Source organism: Panthera uncia, chromosome F2, assembly GCF_023721935.1.
Source record: "Panthera uncia isolate 11264 chromosome F2, Puncia_PCG_1.0, whole genome shotgun sequence".
NCBI lineage: Eukaryota > Metazoa > Chordata > Mammalia > Carnivora > Felidae > Panthera > Panthera uncia.
The window spans coordinates 252,744-272,859 of record NC_064812.1 but is presented as its reverse complement, the minus strand read 5'-3'; the positions used below and the strand labels follow the sequence as shown (position 1 = coordinate 272,859).

At 51.2% G+C, this 20,116-nt stretch overlaps 1 protein-coding gene across 2 annotated transcripts in view; it reads right to left on the bottom strand.

Moving 5' to 3' along the window:
- The window catches only part of ARHGAP39 (Rho GTPase activating protein 39), a 108,109-nt gene that overhangs the window by 35,416 nt on the left and 52,577 nt on the right, over positions 1-20,116 (bottom strand). For both annotated transcript variants that reach the window (XM_049632702.1, XM_049632703.1), the window contains exon 3: positions 7,488-7,922. In XM_049632702.1, the coding sequence (XP_049488659.1) occupies positions 7,488-7,922 (435 nt within the window). The remainder of the gene's footprint in view (positions 1-7,487; positions 7,923-20,116) is intronic.

The following is a 20,116-nucleotide window of genomic DNA, read 5'->3' as shown; positions in this document are numbered from 1 at the left end:
GAGAAGAGCTGGGGGCAGGAGGGGGGCTGGCAGGGCCCTCTTTCTGGGGGAGCAGGGTCGGGACCTGCAGACTGTACACCCCCAGACCCAGAAGCAGCCGAAGCCCCCCCATGCCCCCCACGCTGCAGGGACCACAGTCTAGGGGTCTGCTGCACCCTGGAACCCCAGCAGCCCGGAGGCCCTCGCAGCCCTTCCCAAAACGTACCCAACACAGCAGTCCAGTCCAACTGCACCCAATCTGATTTGCACCCTAAACCAAGGCACCTTAACAGCTATATGTGGGGTGTTGTGTGAGACCAGATGTGTGTGCATCCGTAAGTGTGTGCACTGAAGTCGTGCATGTGACCTTCTGTCCTGTGGCACAGCCACCACATAAAAGCGTGGCTCTTCTGTTCAAATGTGGCACCCAGAGGGAAAATACCTCTGGGAGTTGTGTGACAGCTGCTTCTGGTTGAAAACAAGGAGATTTTTAGTGGATGACATTCTGCTGTGTAAACCGTCTGGACCCTCACCACAGAACTGCTCTTACCTGCCATGAACAGAAGTGGTGGCTGGTAATGAGCCAGAATAGTTTCAGGCAGAAGGCCAGCCCTGGGGAGAGGAGATGGGGCCAATGTCCCGGCTGACGTGCGTGGATTCAGCTAATTCTCAAAAATGAGGGAAAATGTGGTATATTTTCTATAAGATCAAGACAGCAAATTTACCATTAACATGTTCTTACAGAGGAGAAAGGAAAGAATTATCTAAAGAAGAATGAGGTAAGAAGGAACCATGGGCAAAGAAACAGAAAAGTGGGCAAATCTACACAGGGGCTAACTGAAAAAGAAAGGCCTCCTGGGGTTGGGAACCTTGTGGCCAAGGCAGACACTGGCTGCAGAGTCCTGGTAAGTCCCACATGCCCACAAACATTTTAAGTACAACCACAGAAGAAAAATTCCATGGAATAATAAGATACATGACAGAAGGGAAAATAAAACCAAATCTACTTAACCTAGTAAAAGGCAAAACCAAAGAGAAAGGCAGTCTACTAGTTCTCTGTAATAGTAACAGCCAAACATGAGGGGACACAAACTTAGGAACTACTCACTCAGCAGCAGCAAATGTAAGTGGCTGGGAACCAGAGACCGCAGACCTCTTGAGTGGCCCTGCAGGCACGGGAGACCGGCTACCTGCCAGGGGTCAGCACTCCTCAGAACGCAAGTCAATGGGTCCAATGAGAACACCCCCTGGATCTTCTGTAGCATTTATATGACGAAAGTAAGGCACATAACCAGCTGAGACTGAGACAGTCTTTTTTTTTTTTTTTGAGAAAGAGCGAGTGAGCGAGAGCACGTGTGTGAGTGCAAACAGGAGAGGGACAGAGATCAAGTGGGCTCCACGCGGAGTCGGACATGGGGCTCCAACCCACAACCCTGGGTTCATGACCTGAGCCGAAATCAAGAGTCAGATGCTTAACTGACTGAGCTGGCCAGGTGCCCCCAGCTAAGACAGTCTTAAAGATCAAGAAGAGAAGGGGGTTCCTCACCACCCAGGGCTCGGGGCGCTGATGTGAGCAGACACACAGGCGTGACTGTGGTCTGGGGCAAAGTTGGGCATTTTGGAGATGAGAAGGAAAGTAGCTCCCCCCAGGAAAGTAGTTCCAGGCAGATGCAGGTCTCAATGTGAAGATAAACTGTAAGGAAAATGCAAGACATGGAAGGGAGTATCTCTGGATGTAGGCCAAGGAAGAACTTTTTAAATAAAACGTTAAAAGCATAAACCACTAGGCCAAAAGACTAATAAACTTGGTTGCATCGAAAGGACACAGGGACCAGTTAGCAGTCAGGTGACAGAGGACAGGACACTCATGGTATCTAAAAGCAATGAGGAATTGATATCAGGAACACAGGAACTCCTGCAAACTAACAGAGAAAGTAAGCCAGCAACGCCAGTGGGAAAATGAGCAAAAACAAATAAGCAACAAACACAAGAGAAAACTCGAGAGGCGAATGAACTCAAGAAGAAAGAATAAGAATCAGAGGCAAAGAAGAAACAGAAATCAAAGTGCTGGTGAGACGCTCCCCACCCCACCAACTGAAGCCCGGTGCCGGGGCTGCTGGTGGCCTTGCTGCACAGACCCCGGGGCCCCCACCCAGACCCCGGCGGTGGAGGGGCAGGGGTGGGTGCAGCGCCATCAGTGGTTGGAAAAGCAGTACCCGTGAAGAAGGCACCCAGCCTGCGGCCCACACGTCACAGGAGCACATGGGACCCGCAAGACGCATGCCAGGTGCACAGAGTGGGAGCAGCATGGGGACAACCGGAGGAGGAGAGGGCAGCAGTGAAGAACACATACCTGAAAGGACACAAAGATGATAAACTAAATCCTTTTGCTGTGTCAGTGATCTAAGTAAACAGAACGGCAATCATCCTGTCAGACCAAAGGCAGGTGTCAAGTAAACCCAACAGCTATACGCTATTTAGAAGAAACACACTCAGAGCATAAGGAAAGGGTAGTAGTTTGGGGACTGATGTTAAGAGGCCAATACCAACCAATGAGAAACAGCAATGCTATGCCAGGATCAAAGCAAGCCAAATTCAAGGCAAAAACGTGATGACATAATGACTAAAGGAATAATTCCTCAGGAAAACGTAACAGTCCTAAATTCATGTGCAATCCACAGCTTCAACACAGAGGAAGCAGTGACAGATTAAAAGGAGACACAGGCGAATCTACCTCTTCAGAAGTGATACATCAGGCAGACAAAAAATCAGCAAGAAACTTGACTGATGCAACAGATTTGATGTGTTTGAGCCACATCTGGGTAAGTGGCCGACTCTTGATTTCGGCTCAGGTCATGATCTCATGGTTGGTGGGTTCAAGCCCCGCATCTGGCTCTGAGCTGACACTGCAGAGCCTGCTTGGGATTCTCTCTCTCCCTCTCTCTCTCTCTCTCTCTCTCTCTCTCTCTCTCCCCTTCCCTCTCTGCCCCTATCACTCAAAATAAATAAATAAATAAACTTAAACAACAACAACAACACAAACAACAGACTTGATCTAACGAATCCTAGACCTAACACGGAAAAGAAAATATTTTTGAAATTATTTTGAAATTTTGTAAAATCATTTACAAAAATTCAGGATTTAAGCCACAGCAAGTCTCAAAAACAAAAATAAAAACAAAAACCATGCTTTCTGACCAAAATGAAATTAAGTTGGCAATAAAGGACAAGAATGGAAAAAAAACCCTATAGTTTTGAAAATTAAGACATTTGTAAGTTATGAACAAGTCAAGGAAGAAATCTTAATTAAAATCAGAAAATATTTTGGGCGCCTGGCTGGCTCAGTCAGTGAAGCGTGCAATTCTTAATCTTGGGGTCATGAAATTGAGTGTCATGTTGGGTGTAGAGATTACTTAAAAAAAATTTTAAGTCAGAAAAGATCTACCATTGGGGACACCTGAGTGGCTCTGTCAGTTAAGTGTCTGACTCTTGATTTTGGCTCAGGTCATGATCTCAAGGTTCATGGGTTTAAACCCCACACTGGGCTCTACACTTACAGTGTGGAGCCTGCATGATGTTCTCATTCTCTCTCTCTCTCTCTCTCTCTCTCTCTCTCTCTCTCTTTCTCTCTCTCTCTCTCCCCGCCCCCCCACTTCCTCGCTCACTTGCGCCCTCTCTCTCTCAAATATATAAAAAAAACCCACTTTATAAACTTGGATTTGAGATGTCCAAAAACCTGCATATTCCTGTGCATATTAAAGACACTGAATCAGTAGTTAAAAACGTATTCACCCAGCCACAGGCCCAGGTGGTGTGTAAGTGTGCAGCCAGACAACCAGGAAGCAGGGCGTTTGAGAGGACACGCTCCCAAACACACAAGAAGGAAAGGACAGGCCAGTTTTACCTATCAACACAGGAAAAAGCCTCAAAACAATATTAGCAATCTGAATCTATTTTGAAAATGACATAGACCGGGTGTTCTAGGAATGCAAGAAACATAGAATTAAATGCTGACTGCGGCCGGGTCCCGGGCCCGCTGTAACAAAGCGCAGCAAACTGGCAGCTTAAAACAACAGAAAGTCATTCTCTCCCAGTTCTGGAGGCTGAAAGTCCAAGCTCTGGCTGTGGGCAGGGCTGGTTCCTTCTGACCACTCTCGGCCTTTCTCTGGCTCCTGGTGGTGCTGGCGACCCTGGGCGTCCCCTGGCTTGCAGACGCATCCGTCTGTCTCTCCTCGCCAAGGGTGTTCTCCTCGTGTCTCTGTTCTCACTAGGACACGGGTCCTACCTAAGGCCCACCCTCCTCCAATGTGACGTCATCACAACTCTACTAACTACATCTGAAGAGACCTATTTCCAAATAAGGGCCCATCCTGGGGTCCTGGGGGTTAGGACTTCAACATATCTCTTGGGGGAAGACACAGTTCAACCTATAACACTGATATCAATAGACTCAAAAAGAATACTTGGTAAAATGGTACATCCACTCACAGTAAAGAACCTGACAGTAGAAGGTGGACTTTCTATGCCTGACAGTGTCACAGCATTACAGGTATAGGTATGCAGCCTGAGCGCTGGGACAAGGCCAGGCCTGGTGTTAGATCAGCAAGAGCCCAGAAATAAGACTGATATATAACAATCTGTATGTATGCACCAGGAATGAGGAGAAGACAGGACTTTTTTATTTTTACTTTTTAAGTTTATTTATTTTGAGAGAGAGAGAGAGAGAGAGAGAGAGAGAGAGAGAGAACAAGTGTACGTGCAAGTGTCCAGGAGGGGCAGAGGGAGAGAGAATCCCAAGCAGGCTCCGTGCTGTCAGCACAGAGCCTGACGCGGGGCTCGATGTCACGAACCATGAGATCACGACCTGAGCCAAAATCAAGAGTCAGATCCTTAACGGACTGAGCCATGCAGGCACCCCAAGCAGGACTTTAAAAAGAAATGTAGGGGCACCTGGGTGGCTCGGCGGTTGAGCATCCGACTCGACTCGGATCGCAATCTTGTGGTTCACGAGTTCGAGCCCCACATCAGGCTTGATGCTGTCGGCACACAGCCCACTTTGGATCTTCTGCCCCCGCCCCTCTCTGCCCCTACCCCACTCTCACTCTCTCTCAAAAATAAATAAACATCTCAAAAAACAAAGAAAAAAGAAATATAAAATAGATAAAGCACTTGGAAATAAACCTTAAAAAACATGCAAGCCCTTTGTGGAGAGAAGTGTAACACATACCATCTTAACGTGGGAGAAGACAAGACAATGGAGACACCCATTTCCCCTAAACTGACCCATAAACTCAACACAGTTGTACTCCAAATCAAAGAGGGCTTCTTGTAGAAATCCTGGCCCCACACTGACCCAGTAACCCCACAACCCCACAGAACATCCAAGGAACTTTTGGAAAGGATACTCCGGCCCCCAGCAGGTAGCAGGGTGCAGGGCAGAGAAGGGTGGCCCGCTTCTCCAGTCGGTGCCCAGAGTGTGGGTGACAGACACATTTGTGAACAGAATCCTAAAAAGAATCCAATCTGTCCACCTAATTACAGAGATGAGTCAGCAGCCAACAGGATAAAGAGTTCAAAAGCACCACAATCCAATAAAAGTGAGACTTTATCTGATGAGCCCAGAGGCTGCTGGAGCTGCTGGGTCGGAGAGAGCTCAGGCAGGCCTTTGGGCTGCTGCACAGCGTGGGCCTCAGGGAGCCAGAGGTGGAGCCCACGCACCCGTCTGCTTTCTCCACAGTGCTCATGCCTGGGGTTCCTCAACCTCACCAGCGGAAGCGCCATTTTCTGGGGACAACCCCCAAAAGCCCCTCTGAACCTCCTCATGCCACCTGGCCACCGCCTCTTTGGCCTCTGACCTCTGGTGTGTCCAGTGCAAGGGCCCAGGGCAGGCCACCTCAAAATGTACCACGATGGCAAACTGATTATTATTTTTGCACCGAAGGTACTTGAGAAACCCCGGTGCAAGGTCATCAGACACACCTCTGTCTCCTGAGAGCAGGAGATAAACCTCCCACATGAAAAATGCCCTCCCTGTACTAAGAAGTAAAAAGACACCCTTATCACCAGAGATATGGGCTTCATACCTGAGAAAGCTGGAGAAATAAACCCTGTTGGTGTTTTCACTAATCCACTACCCCAGCTCATGTTGTGCTTAGAATTCCTCACTGGCAAAGCTCCCAAAGATCTCTTTTTCTTTTTCTCTTTTTCTGTTTACTTATTTATTTTGAGAGTGGGAGAGAGACAGAGTGTGAGTAGGGGAGGGGCAGAGAGAGAGAGGGAGACACAGAATCCGAAGCTCCAGGCTCTGAGCTGTCAGCATAGAACCTGACGTGGGGCTTGAACTCACCAACCGTAAGATCATGACCCGAGCCAAGATCAAGAGTCAGATGCTTAACTGACGCTTAACCAACAGAGCCACTCACGCACCCTGCAAAAGTCTGTTTTAGCCTATCAATTCCTCACAAATTTATTGTCTCTTTGCCTAAAATATATAAAAACTACTGCCTTGGTTATTTCCTGGGGTCTCAATTTCATTACTGGACCTCTGTGTGCACCAAATAAAACTTTATTTTTTCTCCCATTAATCTATGTTCTGTCAATTTAATTCCTAACCCATCTGGAAGAATCCTGGGAGGAAAGAAGGAAATTTCTGCCCCCCAGCACCAGCATCCACACTGGTCTGACCCCTGTACGTGCCCCATCTTCCCCAGCCATGTAGGAGCACCACAGCTAGCTGTCCGGCCCCAAAGAGCACCCCAAATCTGTTGGCACACCCACCTGACCATGCCACAAAGGAATGGAATGTCCAGTTCCTGCCAATGGCTGCCAACCAGCCCTGTTTCCACCCTTGGCCCCTTGGACATCCTTTCCACAGGAGCAACATGGACCTTGAGGCATAAACCACGTTTGGTCCCTTTGTGGTTTCCACTGTCCTTGAGTGGAAGCAGCCTGCCCGGCCTTTGGCCCTGCCTGCCCCATTGCTACCTCCCTGTCCCTGCCTGGCCTCCAAGGCCAATATCGTATCCCTACATCCTCCCTGGTTTGTCACCTCATTGTCACCAGGGCACACACCGTCCCATCATCTTCCTGACCAACCATGCCTTCTGGACTTGGCTCCCTGAGTTCCAGGCTTGGAGCAGCGCCTGCTGGGTGTGGGCCCTGGGGTGTGGGGCACCTGGGATACAGGGCACATCTGGGGGGTGCTGATGCCATATTCATGCTTCCCACAGTGGACAGAACCCAGTGATCTCACAGTCATTAGCCAGAAGACCCCCGGCCCAATGCCTCCTGACAACCCTGTCTGGAAAAGACAAGCGTGGCAGCCCCCATCCCTCCAGAGGCCGCCCAGCAGGGGACAGACCTTGGCCCTCCGCATCCCCAGCAGAGGCTCTTGCCAAACGGAGACGAGAGCATTCTGGGGGCAAGGGTGGCAGCTGGTGCAGGCAGCTGTTTGCATGAGGTTCGGGCCCCACCTGGCACTTGAGGGTCTGGCCACCCACCCGCCTCACCTGCTGCTCTCTTCCTTCAGAGCCCCGAAAGCGGCCTGCCGGCTGGCCCTCCCCAAAGGCTCCTGCACCTTCTCGCCGGCGTCCAGCTCGGGCTCCAGGGAGGAGCTGGTGCTGCCCTCGTGGCTGACGCTGCTGCCCCGCCCGGGGCTGTTCTCTGCCGAGGCACGGGGTGACTCCGTGTTCTGCTTCAGGGTCTGCAGCTTGGCCAGGGGGATGATGTCACAGTCCTGCGGCCGGTGCCACACGGTGCGCTGAGTGCTGGCGTTGTAGTAGTAGAAGCGGGAAGTGTTGGGGTCAAACAGCTCCCACCACTGGTTCTCGCTGGTGCGCTTGATGCGGACGCCGGCAGGAGGGTCCCACACGCACTCGCCCGTGACCAGGTTGGCATACATGCGCTCTCGGGTGCGCGGCTCGATGATCTCCACCCACTCCAGCCTGAGAAAGAGCAAAAGGGGTGTCAGCGGGGTACGCTGGCTTCCGTGGACAAGGGGTTCCTGCAGCCTGGCTAGAGGGGGGTCCCGGCCTCAGGGCTCAAGGGGCTCCTGCAGCCTGGCCCAGGACAGGGAGGTTGGAGTGGAGAAGAGGGCTGCCTCCAACCCCAGGCCCTCAAGCGGTGCCCCCTGTGTCCCCAGCTACTGCACAGTCCAGCTGCTGCGTGGTCCACCCAATGGGGGGGGGGGGGGGGGGCGTGGTCTGTAGACCCTCGCACCCAGTATCAGACCCCTTCTCACACCACTGGCTCCCAAATACAAGAAATCCTATCACTTATACAAGAAACCCAAGCCAAACTGACGTCCCACTCCAGATTTTCCACATGCTCACTACTGTCCAGCCCCCAGGAGCCCTCTGGGGAGTCTTGTGCCAAGCTGGCCTCGGAGGAACCTGGACACAGCCTGGCTGCTCTCAGTCTGTCCATCCGCCTGCAGCAGGAGTGGACACCCTTGTCTCTATAGTGGGCCCAGCTGGTATGTGCCTTGGTGCTCTGGAGCCATTTCCTCCAGGGGCCCCCAGGGTGCCCCCACCCACCCCAAGGATACAGCTTTCATCCTGCTAAGTTTTTTTAATGCAAAAGAGGACTTGGAAAACAAGGTATGCAAACTGAAGCTATTCAGAACAAGGACATTTTATTGTTATTTTTTATTTTGGGGAGAGAGAGAGAGAGAGAGAGAGAGAACTCAAGCAGGGGAGAGGAGCAGAGGGAGAGAGAGAATCCCAAGCAGGCTCCACGTTCAGCAGAGAATCTGACACAGGGCTCAATCCCATGACCCCGAGATCATGACCTGAGTTGAAATCAAGAGTTGGACACTCAACCGACTGAGCCACCCTGGTGCCCCATGAATAAGGCAATTTTAATGCCTGTATGTGTGATATCAGGCTGTGTCTGGCTGACATCTGGCACATTTTTATTCTGCTTCCAGTTTTCACACCAATTAACAACCCTTTAAATGCCACAGACCTCTCTGCCGTGTGGAGGTTCTGTGTCTGTGAGTCTTTCCACTGCTCCAGAACCCTGTGATGGGCACAACCCTCATTACTGCTGGGGTAGTTGGGAGGCCTCCAGCTGGGAGCACAGGGGGGCTCGCTCTCTCAGGACTGGACTCCCCATACTGGGAGGAGCGTGAGCCGCATAACTTACTGTGTACTCCCAGCAGCACTGAGGCTCTGTGGCCTCTTTCAGGGTCAGCAGATGCTTCCGGAAGCCAGTGGGGAGGGCCAGGCGGGTCCTGGGTCCCCATATCAGCCAGCACCTGGGTGTGGGTGCCCGGCACAGCACAGTGTGGAGGCAGTCTGCGAGGAAGGGATGGGGCACCGCTGTGGGGCACACGAGGATGTCACTGCCTCAGAGGCAGGAGGCGGAGAGCTGGAGGGGGGCAGGGAGGAGGGCGGGCAGAGAGAGAAGGGAGCACGGCGGGGCCAGATGCGGGACCGGCTCGTGGGTCTCCACAGAAGGGCCAGATGGTGCGGGCGAGGTGTAAGCAGCAGGGCTCATGAGAGAAAGGGGGGCGGGGAGCAAGTGGACAGCCCTCCTGACCTGACTTCACCTCACCTGAACAGCAGAGGGAAGCCAGGAGCAGACAGGGAAGGTGGTGAGGCCATGGTGTGCGCCGTTCTGTCTCGAGAGAAGGATAAAGAGCAGCCATCTGGACGATGGAGGAGGACCCATCCGTCCTGTGGGTGCCAGGAGGTGCCAGGGGGATCGAGCCCAGACTGCTGCTCCAGGGAAAGGGGACGCCAGTAGATGGCTGGGTGAGTCTGAACCCACAGCATGGGGCCACCCCCTTCTCACGGGGCCCAGAGGCTGCACCTCACCTCCAAGGGAGGCCAGTGGGGCCTCTACGACTGATCACCCCGTTTCACTTTCAAATTTTTAACTTTTTGTTTTGAAACCATCTTGGCCACGGAGGGTGCTGTAACAGAACACGGCGGAGCGGGCAGCACACAAACAACAGACATTTACTTTTGCAGGCTGGATGTTCAGGTGCAAGGTGTCTGCAGGGCCGGGTTCTGGTGATCTTCCTACTGCACGCGGCACCCTTCCCTCCACGACGGACCCGCGTCTGAGTGTGCTGCTGGCTCTGTGGGTCGGTGTGAATCTGACCAGCACCCTGGTGTCCTCACCACGACAGCCGTGGACACTCTGCACTTCTGAGGTCCCCGCTTCCTCTTCAGGTGTGTCTTGCCTATTCCTGGCCCTTGCTCTTGCCCACAAACCCTCGAATCAGCCTGTCGGCACCTCTGCTGGGTCCACCGCAGGAGGGTTAGACGTGCCTTCCACCCAAACCGTGTACCCACTCATCCAGGTCTCCCTTAAAGGATGCGCACATCTTTCATCAGATTTATTCCTAGGCTTCATACATACACACTATTGTAAATCGCATGTTCTTTTTATTGTCTTTTATTTTTTATTTTTAAAAATTTACATCCAAATTAGTTAGCATATAGTGCAGCATGATTTCAGGAATAGATTCCTTAATGCCCCTTACCCATTTAGCCCATCCCCCCTCCCACAACCCCTCCAGTAACCCTCAGTTTGTTCTCCATATTTATGAGTCTCTTATGCTTTGTCCCCTTCCCTGTTTTTACATTATTTTTGTTTTCCTTCCCTTATGTTCCTCTGTTTTGTCTCTTAAAGTCCTCATATGAGTGAAGTCATATGGTTTTTGTCTTTCTCTGACTAATTTCACTTAGCATAATAACCTCCAGTTCCATCCACGTAGTTACCAATGGCAAGATTTCATTCTTTTTGTTTGCCGAGTAATACTCCATCGTATATATGAACCACATCTTTATCCATTCATCCATCGATGGACATGTGGGCTCTTTCCATACTTTGCCTCTTGTCGATAGTGCTGCTATAAACATGGGGTGCATGTGTCCCTTCGAAACAGCACACCTGTATCCCTTGGATAAATGCCTAGTAGTGCAATTGCTGGGTCATAGGGTAGTTCTATTTTTAGTTTTTTGAGGAACCTCCAGACTGTTTTCCAGAGCGGCTGCACCAGCTTGCATTGCCACCAACAATGCAAAAGAGATCCTCTTTCTCTGCATCCTCACCAACATCTGTTGTTGACTGAGTTGTTAATGTTAGCCACTCTGACAGGTATAAAGTGGTATCTCGCTGTGGTTTTGATTTGTATTTCCCTGATGATGAGTGATGATAAGCATTTTTTCATGTGTCGGTTGGCCATCTGGATGTCTTCTTTGGAGATGTGTCTATTCACGTCTTTTGCCCATTTCTTCACTGGATTATTTGTTTTTTGGGTGTTGAGTTCGATAAGTTCTTTATAGATTTTGGATACTAACCCTTTATCTGATATGTCATTTGCAAATATCTTCTCCCATTCTGTCGGTTGCCTTTTAGTTTTGCTGATTGTTTCCTTCGCTGTGCAGAAGGTTTTTATCTTGATGAGGTCCCAGTAGTTCATTTTTGCTTTGGTTTCCCTTGCCTCCAGAGACGTGTTGAGTAAGAAGTTGCTGCGAGCAAGATCAAAGAGGTTTTTGCCTGTTTTCTCTTCGAGGATTTTGGTGGCTTCCTTACATTTAGGCCTTTCATCCATTTTGATGTTATTTTTGTGTCTGGTGTAAGAAAGTGGTCCAGATTCATTCTTCTGCATGTGCTGTCCAGTTTTCCCAGCACCACTTGCTGAAGAGACTGTCTTTATTCCATCGGATATTCTTTCCTGCTTTGCCAAAGATTAGTTGGCCATACGTTTGTGGGTCCATTTCTGGGTTCTCTATTCTGTTTCATTGATCTGAGTGTCTGTTCTTGTGCCAGTACCATACTGTATTAATGATGACAGCTTTGTAGTATAGCTTGAAGTCTGGGATTGTGATGCCTCCTGCTTTGGTTTTCTTTCTGAAGACTGCTTTGGCTATTCGGGGTCTTTTCTGGTGCCATACAAATCTTAGGATTGTTTGTTCTAGCTCTGTGAAGAATGCTGGTGCTATTTTGATAGGGATTGCATTGACTATGTAGATTGCTTTGGGTAGTATTGACATTTTAACAGTATTTGTTCTTCCTACCCAGGAGCATGGAATCTTTCTCCATTTTATTGTGTCTTCTTCAATGTCTCATAAGCTTTCTATAGTTTTCAGCATATAGATTTTTCAGCTCTTTGCTTAGATTTATTCCTAGGTACTTTATGGTTTTTGGTGCAACTGTAAATGGGATTGATTCCTTGATTTCTCTTTCAGTCGCTTCATTGTTGGTGTACAGGAGTGCAACCGATTTCTGTGCGTTGATTTTATACCCTGCAACTTTGCTGGATTCATGGCTCAATTCTAGAAGTTTTTTGGTGGAATCTTTTGGGTTTTCCATATAGAGTGTCATGTCATCTGTGAAGAGTGAAAGTTTGACCTCCTCCTGGGCGATTTGGATGCCTTTTATTTCTTTGTGTTGTCTGACTGCAGAGGCTAAGACTTCCAATACTATGTTGAGTAACAGTGGGGAGAGTGGACATCCCTGTCTTGTTCCTGACCTTAGGGGAAAGCTCTCAGTTTTTCCCCCATTGAGGATGATACTAACGTTGGGTCGTTCACATATGGCTTTTATGATCTTGAGGTATGCTCCTTCTAGCCCTACTCTCTTGAGATTTTTATCAAGAAAGGATGCTGTATTTTGTCAAATGCTTTCCCTGCATCTACTGAGAGGATCATACGGTTCTTGTCCTTTTATTGATGTGATGAATCACGTTAATTGTTTTGCGGAGCACGTTCTTTTTAAAAACAAAATCGGGACATATAACATATACAGACAAATGTACAAAACACAGAGATAAGTTTAATGAGCAATTATGATTCAACACTGGTGTCGCCATCACTCACCAACAAATAAAACGAGGCAGCATCCAAGACACAGCCACATCACACCTGTTCGCCCCGAGGACACCACGATCCTGAGTTTTAAGGCAACCGTTTTCCTTGCTTTTACAGTCCAAACATCTTTTTTTTTTTTTTTTTTTTTTTTTTTAGTCCAAACATCTTTGAAGGTAACCCTAAACAAATTTTTTGAGGTGTGTCTATTTTTCAATCACACATTCACGCAATAAAACTATTTTTTTGTGTGTCTCGTTTCTTTCACTTGCAACCGAAACCCATTGACGCTGTCTACCTGGCTGCAGCCCGCCCAAGCGCACAGTGCATGGTGCTGCACTCCCTGAAGCTGTCACACGGTTTTGTGTGTGTGCATGTGTTTTTTTTAATGTTTTTATTTATTTTTGAGAGACAGAGTATGAGCAGGAGAGGGGCAGAGAGGGAAGGAGACACAGAATCTGAAGCAGGCTCCAGGCTCCGAGCTGTCAGCACAGAGCCCGACGCGGGGCTCGAACTCATGGACTGTGAGATCATGACCTGAGCCGAAGTCGGACGCTTAACCGACTGAGCCACCCAGGTGCCCCTGTGTGCGTGTGTTTTTACGTTTGTCTGTCGGTTTGTCTGTTTAGGTAATTTCTATACCCAACGTGGGGCTCAAACTCACAATCCCGAGATCAAGAGTCCACTCAGGTGGACTTGAGCCAGTCAGGTGCCTGGGTCACATGTTTTTAACATCTGAGTGGTTGGCCATCTGGGACTATGTTTCACAACTCTGCTATGCACATCCTCACCCATGAGCCCTGCGCAGGGGCTGCAGAAGCCTGCAGAGGTAAGACGCCGGGTCCCAGGAGTGCACACCAACTGTCCAGAGGACCCCGACTTGCTCCCCCCTGAAGTGCGCCCAGCAACACTGCTTGCTCCTCACCCTCACCTGCTGGTAGTGTCCAATTTTTACATTGTTAAATTTATAATTTTCTGATTGGTGATGGTGTACAGAAACACATTTTGTACATTACTTAAAAATTTTTTTTTAATTTATTTTGAGAGAGAGACTGCAAGTGAGGGAGGGGCAGAGAGCGTGGTGGGGAGAGAGAGAGAATCCCAAGCAGGCTCTGCACTGTCAACACGGAGCCTGATGCGGGGCTCAAACTCGTGAACCATGAGATCGTGACCTGAGCCAAAATCAAGAGCCAGACGCTTCACCAACTGAGCCCCCCAGGTGCTTCTGTATATTACTTTTGTATAAGTAATCTTCCTCAATTTTCCTATTGACTCTAACAATTTACTCTAGATTCACCTGGGAATAAACAAGGAAGAGCCCTCTCGTCATTTGTGTGTAATGTAACGGAACTGTCTTTGTAGACGATGCTAACGATTTGGCAAATAAACAGAACAAATAACTCACTGTGACATATATTCAGGTGCAAGTTCACCTTCAATTAGTGAAACGCAGGATCTGGGGGACTCCTGGATCTGAAGGTTGGCATCTTTAAACAATTCTGGAAAACCCTCCGTGGCCACACTCTGAAGCAAACCTCCCAATGCTCTGCCTCCTTCTGGGCCCCACGGGGCCCTCACTCGTGTTGTGGAGCCTGCACATCCCGCTCCATCTTGCCTGCCACGCCAGATCGCCCCTTCAGTCCCTCTTCCTACTTCATTCGTTCTCTCTTCATCTGTGTTAAAGCTGCTGGTCCTTCTCCAGGGTCGTTCCTCAGGGTCTTTCGTTCTCCACTCACGCGTACAAGTTCCTCACGGTTCTGGAAACTCGGCGATTCTGTAACTGATGATTCCAGTATAGGCATCTTTAATGGGCCTCTCCCTGCCAGTCTCACTCCGGATGCTCTGTTTCCCTAGATGTCTGTCCTCTGACTCTGACAGAGTCCCCTGTGCTCCCTCTCTGTGCCTGCAACAGGGCTGCTCAGCACTACGGGAATAAATCTGGCCCCACGGTGCGACGTCTCCACAGGGTCCACACCTGCCCTCACCTTGCTGTCCACGGGATGCTTCAAAATGCTCAGCGTGCTTCCCAGGCCTCCCATCACCCTCCTGTCCACTCCTTCCCACAGACGTCCCTCAGCTGCCCCATAGAGAACCCAGAGATTAGGTGTCCCTCCTCCCCAAAGATGTCCCTTAGCTGCCTCACAGAGAGCCCAGAGTGGAGATGTCTCTCCTCTCCACAGACGTCCCTTAGCTGCCCCACAAAGAAGCCCAAGTTTAGGTGTCCCTCCTGTCCACAGACATCCCTCAGTTGCCCCACAGAGAGCCAGAGCGAGGAGGTGTCCCTTCAGTGCAGCTTCCCCTTGACACCCTACATGAGCACACGGCCTACCCCGCATCCCATCCCACACTCCCGTCAACAAACTTTTCACACCCAACATACAGGCTGGTAACCCTGCCACTGGCTTACAGAACCCCAAGTACCCCCTTCAGGGAATCGCTGCTCTGCTGTGGGTCACTGCACCCAACAGGGACATCTTGAGAGCCCAGCACAGGGAGGAGTCCCCTGTCTTTGTAAGCTGCACCTCTCCTCCTTCTTGCGCCTGCAGTCAAACTGGGCTGCTCTCGGGGGACGGACTCTGTGGTTTCCTGCGACCCCCACCCACCACATGTCAGTCATCCTGTGTGAGGAAGAACAGAGTGTCCTGGGGACAAAGGCTGGGAGAGAACGTCCCGGAACCGTGAGGACAGGAGGCAGGCCTGCAGGCTGTGCCGTCCAGGCTGCAGCCGCCCCTCAAGGCCAGCGGCTGTGGAAGATGGGGCAGGAGTCCCCTCATCAGCTCCCGGTCTGCCCCTTCCAGGACCATCCTCCACCACATCCACCGGTTTGCTGCTCACGTGAAAATCTGCTTCCCCAACTGCCCCACAGCACTGAGTGGGACTGCGCCGACCCTGCTTCTCCACACGACACGAATGTGCCAAGTGGCCCTCTTCCCTGCCATGAGGCAGGTCTTGACGGAGCACAGAGACCCTCACCCCGGCTCCAACTGCCTTCACCTGCTTGCAGCACCCGGCTGGCTGCCAGCTGGCCATTCCCCTCAGTGTAGACACAGCAACATTCCAACCCTGTGAATTGGGTCGCTGTACCTGGGAAACCCTCGGCGGCTTGAGCCATCCCAGGGACAACATGCGCTCCCGGAAAACTCACACTTCCCACTCTCGGCTTCCTGATCTGGCCAAGCTCTCCTCACAGGACAGTCGGCCACTTGTGCCTCCACCCCCAGAGCCACTTACACAGGCACCTCCTCTCAGCTACCTGGCAAATACTGGGACACCAAAGGATGGCATCCTGTACTCCGAGGCACCCATGCATACGGGCCAAAGGGCATGAAAGGGACCCGCAGATGCTTCAAAGAAGACAGGCCGGCTGACCAAGGGCTATCTCCACCCAAGGCAGGAAAGGAAGTAAGGGACGGAGTGGGGGGACCCCCAAGAAGACACCTGGATGCAGAGGCCTGGAGGCCAGGGCAGGAGCTTGCTTGAGTGAAGGGCCAGGGCAGGAGGCTTGAGTCTTGCTTGAGTGAAGAGAGAAACCCTGAGAATGGCTCTCGGCAGGGCTGACATGATCTCACTCAAACTGATTCATAGGGAACAAGGATGGAGACTTCTGGAAGGCCAGGCAGGAGCCAGCCCCAAGGTCAGGTTGGGCACGGGGCACGGACCCCCAGACGGGTGAGAGGCTGCTGGAGGGCGGGAATGGAAGGTCGGCTGCGTGCTGGGCTCCCTGAGGGGAGGAAGTGCGGCACCCTTGCGCCCCCAGGCGGCCACCCCACGGTGGTCCCTGCACCCTGCCCCTCACACAGCTGTGCTGCTCTCCCATCCCGCCTCACAGTGATGGATTTGACCAGAACAACATCCACAAAAGCCCCCAAAAGACCGTTCTGGCAGAAAAGCTCCCAAAGGGCTGAACTGAACATTCTAAGCCCTAGAGAAGCAAAACCGACTCTTATTTTTGCTTTAAATACACTTTCAAGTGAATCTGATGGCTATAACTCTCTCTAAACAAAGAATACCATCTGTTCCCTTTTTGGCACACTCCTGTGCGTGCGTGGGTAGAACCCCACTTTTTCAGAAGAATGTTCTGGTCACCCCTGGGGTACAGCATTGAACCGAGACCCGTGGGGAGCCAGAGGGCAGAGAATGCATATAGGATCCCTGCACGGAGTAAGGAGGAGACACAGCAGAGTTGGGGCTGGGCCAGTGCTCAGCTCCCCCACCCAGACCCCTGCCCGGCAGGCTGGGGAGAGGGAGCTTTGTGCGGCCTGGAGATAACCACCTCCTTGCTGGAGTAAGTGCTGTCTATGCCCAGCGCTCGGCCCGTGGGGCCGGCATGGCGCATGGACACGCAGTCACCAGCCATGTGACAACGAACTGTGCTCCAACTGCCCCTGTGGGCTTCCCTGCCAGAAGAGGCCCAACACTGCAGGCGACAGACTGGCAGTAGTATCTGAGGTGAGTCAGTGAAAAGGAGCGGCAAGCTGGCCTGTGGTGCCCTCAGTGTGCTGGGAGTGGTGCGCACGAAGTCGACCCAGAGGGCCCTTCCAGCCTCCCCGGTTCTTAGAGATACTCACTTGCAGACAATGATGTGTTCAAGTAAGTATTTCCTGAAATAACTTAATGAGTGTCAGGTATGTGCCAGGCAACTGACCAGGTGAAAGGGACACAACAGTGACCAAGCACATTCTCTGCCCTCCAGATTCTCATGACAAGTGCCGGACCCACTCACTGGGGAAAGGAGTGTTTTCAACAAATGGGGCTGGGACAGCTGCATGTGCACATGCAAGAAAAGGAAGCTGGACCCCTACCTCATACCACACAAAGTTAACTCAAGATGGATCAAAGACCTAAATGTAAGAGCTAAAGCTATAAATCTTGGAAGAAAACATAGGGGTAAATCTTCATGACCGTGGATTTGGCCATGGATTCTTGGACCTGACACTAAAAACATGAGCAACAAAAGAAAAATCGGTAAGTTGGACTTGATCAAAATTTAAAACTTTTGTGCTACAAATAATACCATTAAGAAAGTGAAGGGGCGCCTGGGGGCTCAGTCGGTTGAGCATCTGACTTCGGCTCAGGTCATGATCTCATGGCTCGTGGGTTCGAGACCCACGTCGGGCTCTCTGCCGACAGCTCGGAGCCTGGAGCCTGCTTCGGATTCTGTGTCTCCCTTGCTCTCTGCCCCTCCCCCACTCATGCTCTGTCTCTGTCTCTCAAAATAAACAAATGTTAAGAAGAAACCAAAAAAAAAAAAAAAAAAAAGAAAAGAAAGTGAAAAGACAGCCACGGGGAAGGGGAAAATACATTTGCAAATCACGTATCTGATAAAGGACTTGTATCCAGAACGCATAAAGAACTCTTACAAGACAAATGCCCAATTAAAAAAATGGGCAAAAAATCTGAAGAGGCATTTCTCCAAAGAAGATAAACAAAAAGCCAACAAGCACACAAAACGGTGCTTGACATCAACAGGCAACAGAGAAGGGCAAACCCAACCACGATGAGACTCCACACCGATGAGACTGTAGAATGGCTACAGTAATTTCTTAAAACCATAACGACAAGTATTGGAGGAGATACGGAGAAACTGCGACCTTCATACTCTGCCGGTGGGAACTTAAAATGGTACATCCACTCTGACAGTCTGGCAGCTCCTAGAAAGTCAGACAAAGTTACCACATGCCCCGGCATTTCTCTGACCCAAGAGCAACAGAAAGCTGCACAGAAGTGTTCACACAGCGTGAGTCATAATAGAGAGAATGTGGAAACAACACAAATGCCCATCACCGGACAAACGGATCAACATGCGGTGCAGCTACACGAGAGGATGTGCTGTGACGTGGATGAACCTTGAAAACATCACTTTGAGTAAAAAAAGCCAGTCATAAAAGACTACCTGTTGCGTGATTCCATTTATTTAAACCGTCAGGAGCAGAAAAATCCATAGGGAGATGGCAGATTAGTGGTTGCCAGGGCAGGGGCGGGGGGCGGGGTGGGGTCAGCTGCCAAAGTGGTTTCTTGGTGGGGTCGTAAAAACGCAGACAGTGGTGATGGCTGCATAACTTCTCGAATGTACTAAAAACATTGTACACTTTGAAGGGTAAATTAATTTATGTGAACTGTGTATCATTGAAAAAAAAGGACTGCCACTTCAGGGGAGCCTAGCAGGTCGAAGCAGGGGTTGCATGGTGGGGTGCTCGCCACAGAAGGTAGCGGGCAGGAGCGGAGGCTTCCCAGGTCACAGCTGGTGCTGCCCAGACAGACAAGCACAGAGGCTGACAGGGCGGGACTGACCTCTGGGCTCCAGTGTGAGTTGGCCACGACCTGAGCAGGTACCAGGACATCAGTAAGTGCTCAGCTCCTAGTTGGCCCCCCCACCAGCCCCCTGAACGCCCCCCGCCCCAGGCCATCGGCCCTCCTCGGCACCAGCCCCCCTCCCGTCCTACGCACGGGCGTGCCTGCCCACCTCGGCGCCCCGTGCTGCCCCTGCTCTGTGCCGCCTTCTCGCCCGCAAAGCCTGCCGTTGCAGGGACGTCACCCATGTTCACATCAGCCTCTTCCACCCTTTACAGGTTGTTGGCACCCAGGAGAGATATCGCCTGTCCTCAGACCTCACATTCACACTCTGTCCCAAACTCCCATCGCCCCATCGTCGGACAACGTCCTCTTGTGCGGCTGCGGCCTTGTCATTCTACTGCTTTCTACCTGTAGCCAATGTGGCCACAAAGACTCCCACGTCCCAGACCCTGGCAGACACCAAACCCACTCTCACTGCTAAGCGAATTCATCAATGCAGACAGCACCCTAAGAGCAAAACCAGGGGATGGGCTGGAACGCCCACAACGTCCCCCAGCAAGAAGTGGCTGTGCATGCCATGCCCTCTTGTCCCCTCGCTCCACTGGCCTCGCTGCCCCGTCAGCGTCTGCCTTCCTCCTGCAGGAGGGCCAGATGATGCTGAGTCCCCCGCCCGACAGCCCTGCCTAAAGGAAAAGCCCTCTGCATTGCCTGACCAAGGGCTCTGTCCAGTGTCATGGCCCAGGTACTGAACTGGGGCCTGGGCCTGGTGGTCCCTCACAGAGGGAGCAAGGGCTGCACATGTGGAAACTCGGTTACAGCACGAGCACCACCCGGGAAGGGGAGGGCAGCAAGCACACGGCCCTGCCCACCTCCAGGTGCTGCTCTGCACACGGTGTGCATTTCTACGTTTCAGGAAACACGAAGCTCACACCTACTGAATAAAACTGGCAATGAAGCATACCCGAGGAAACAGCACAGGGCTCAAACCTCACAGGCCTTGTCTGCTCCGCTGACAGTGCCCT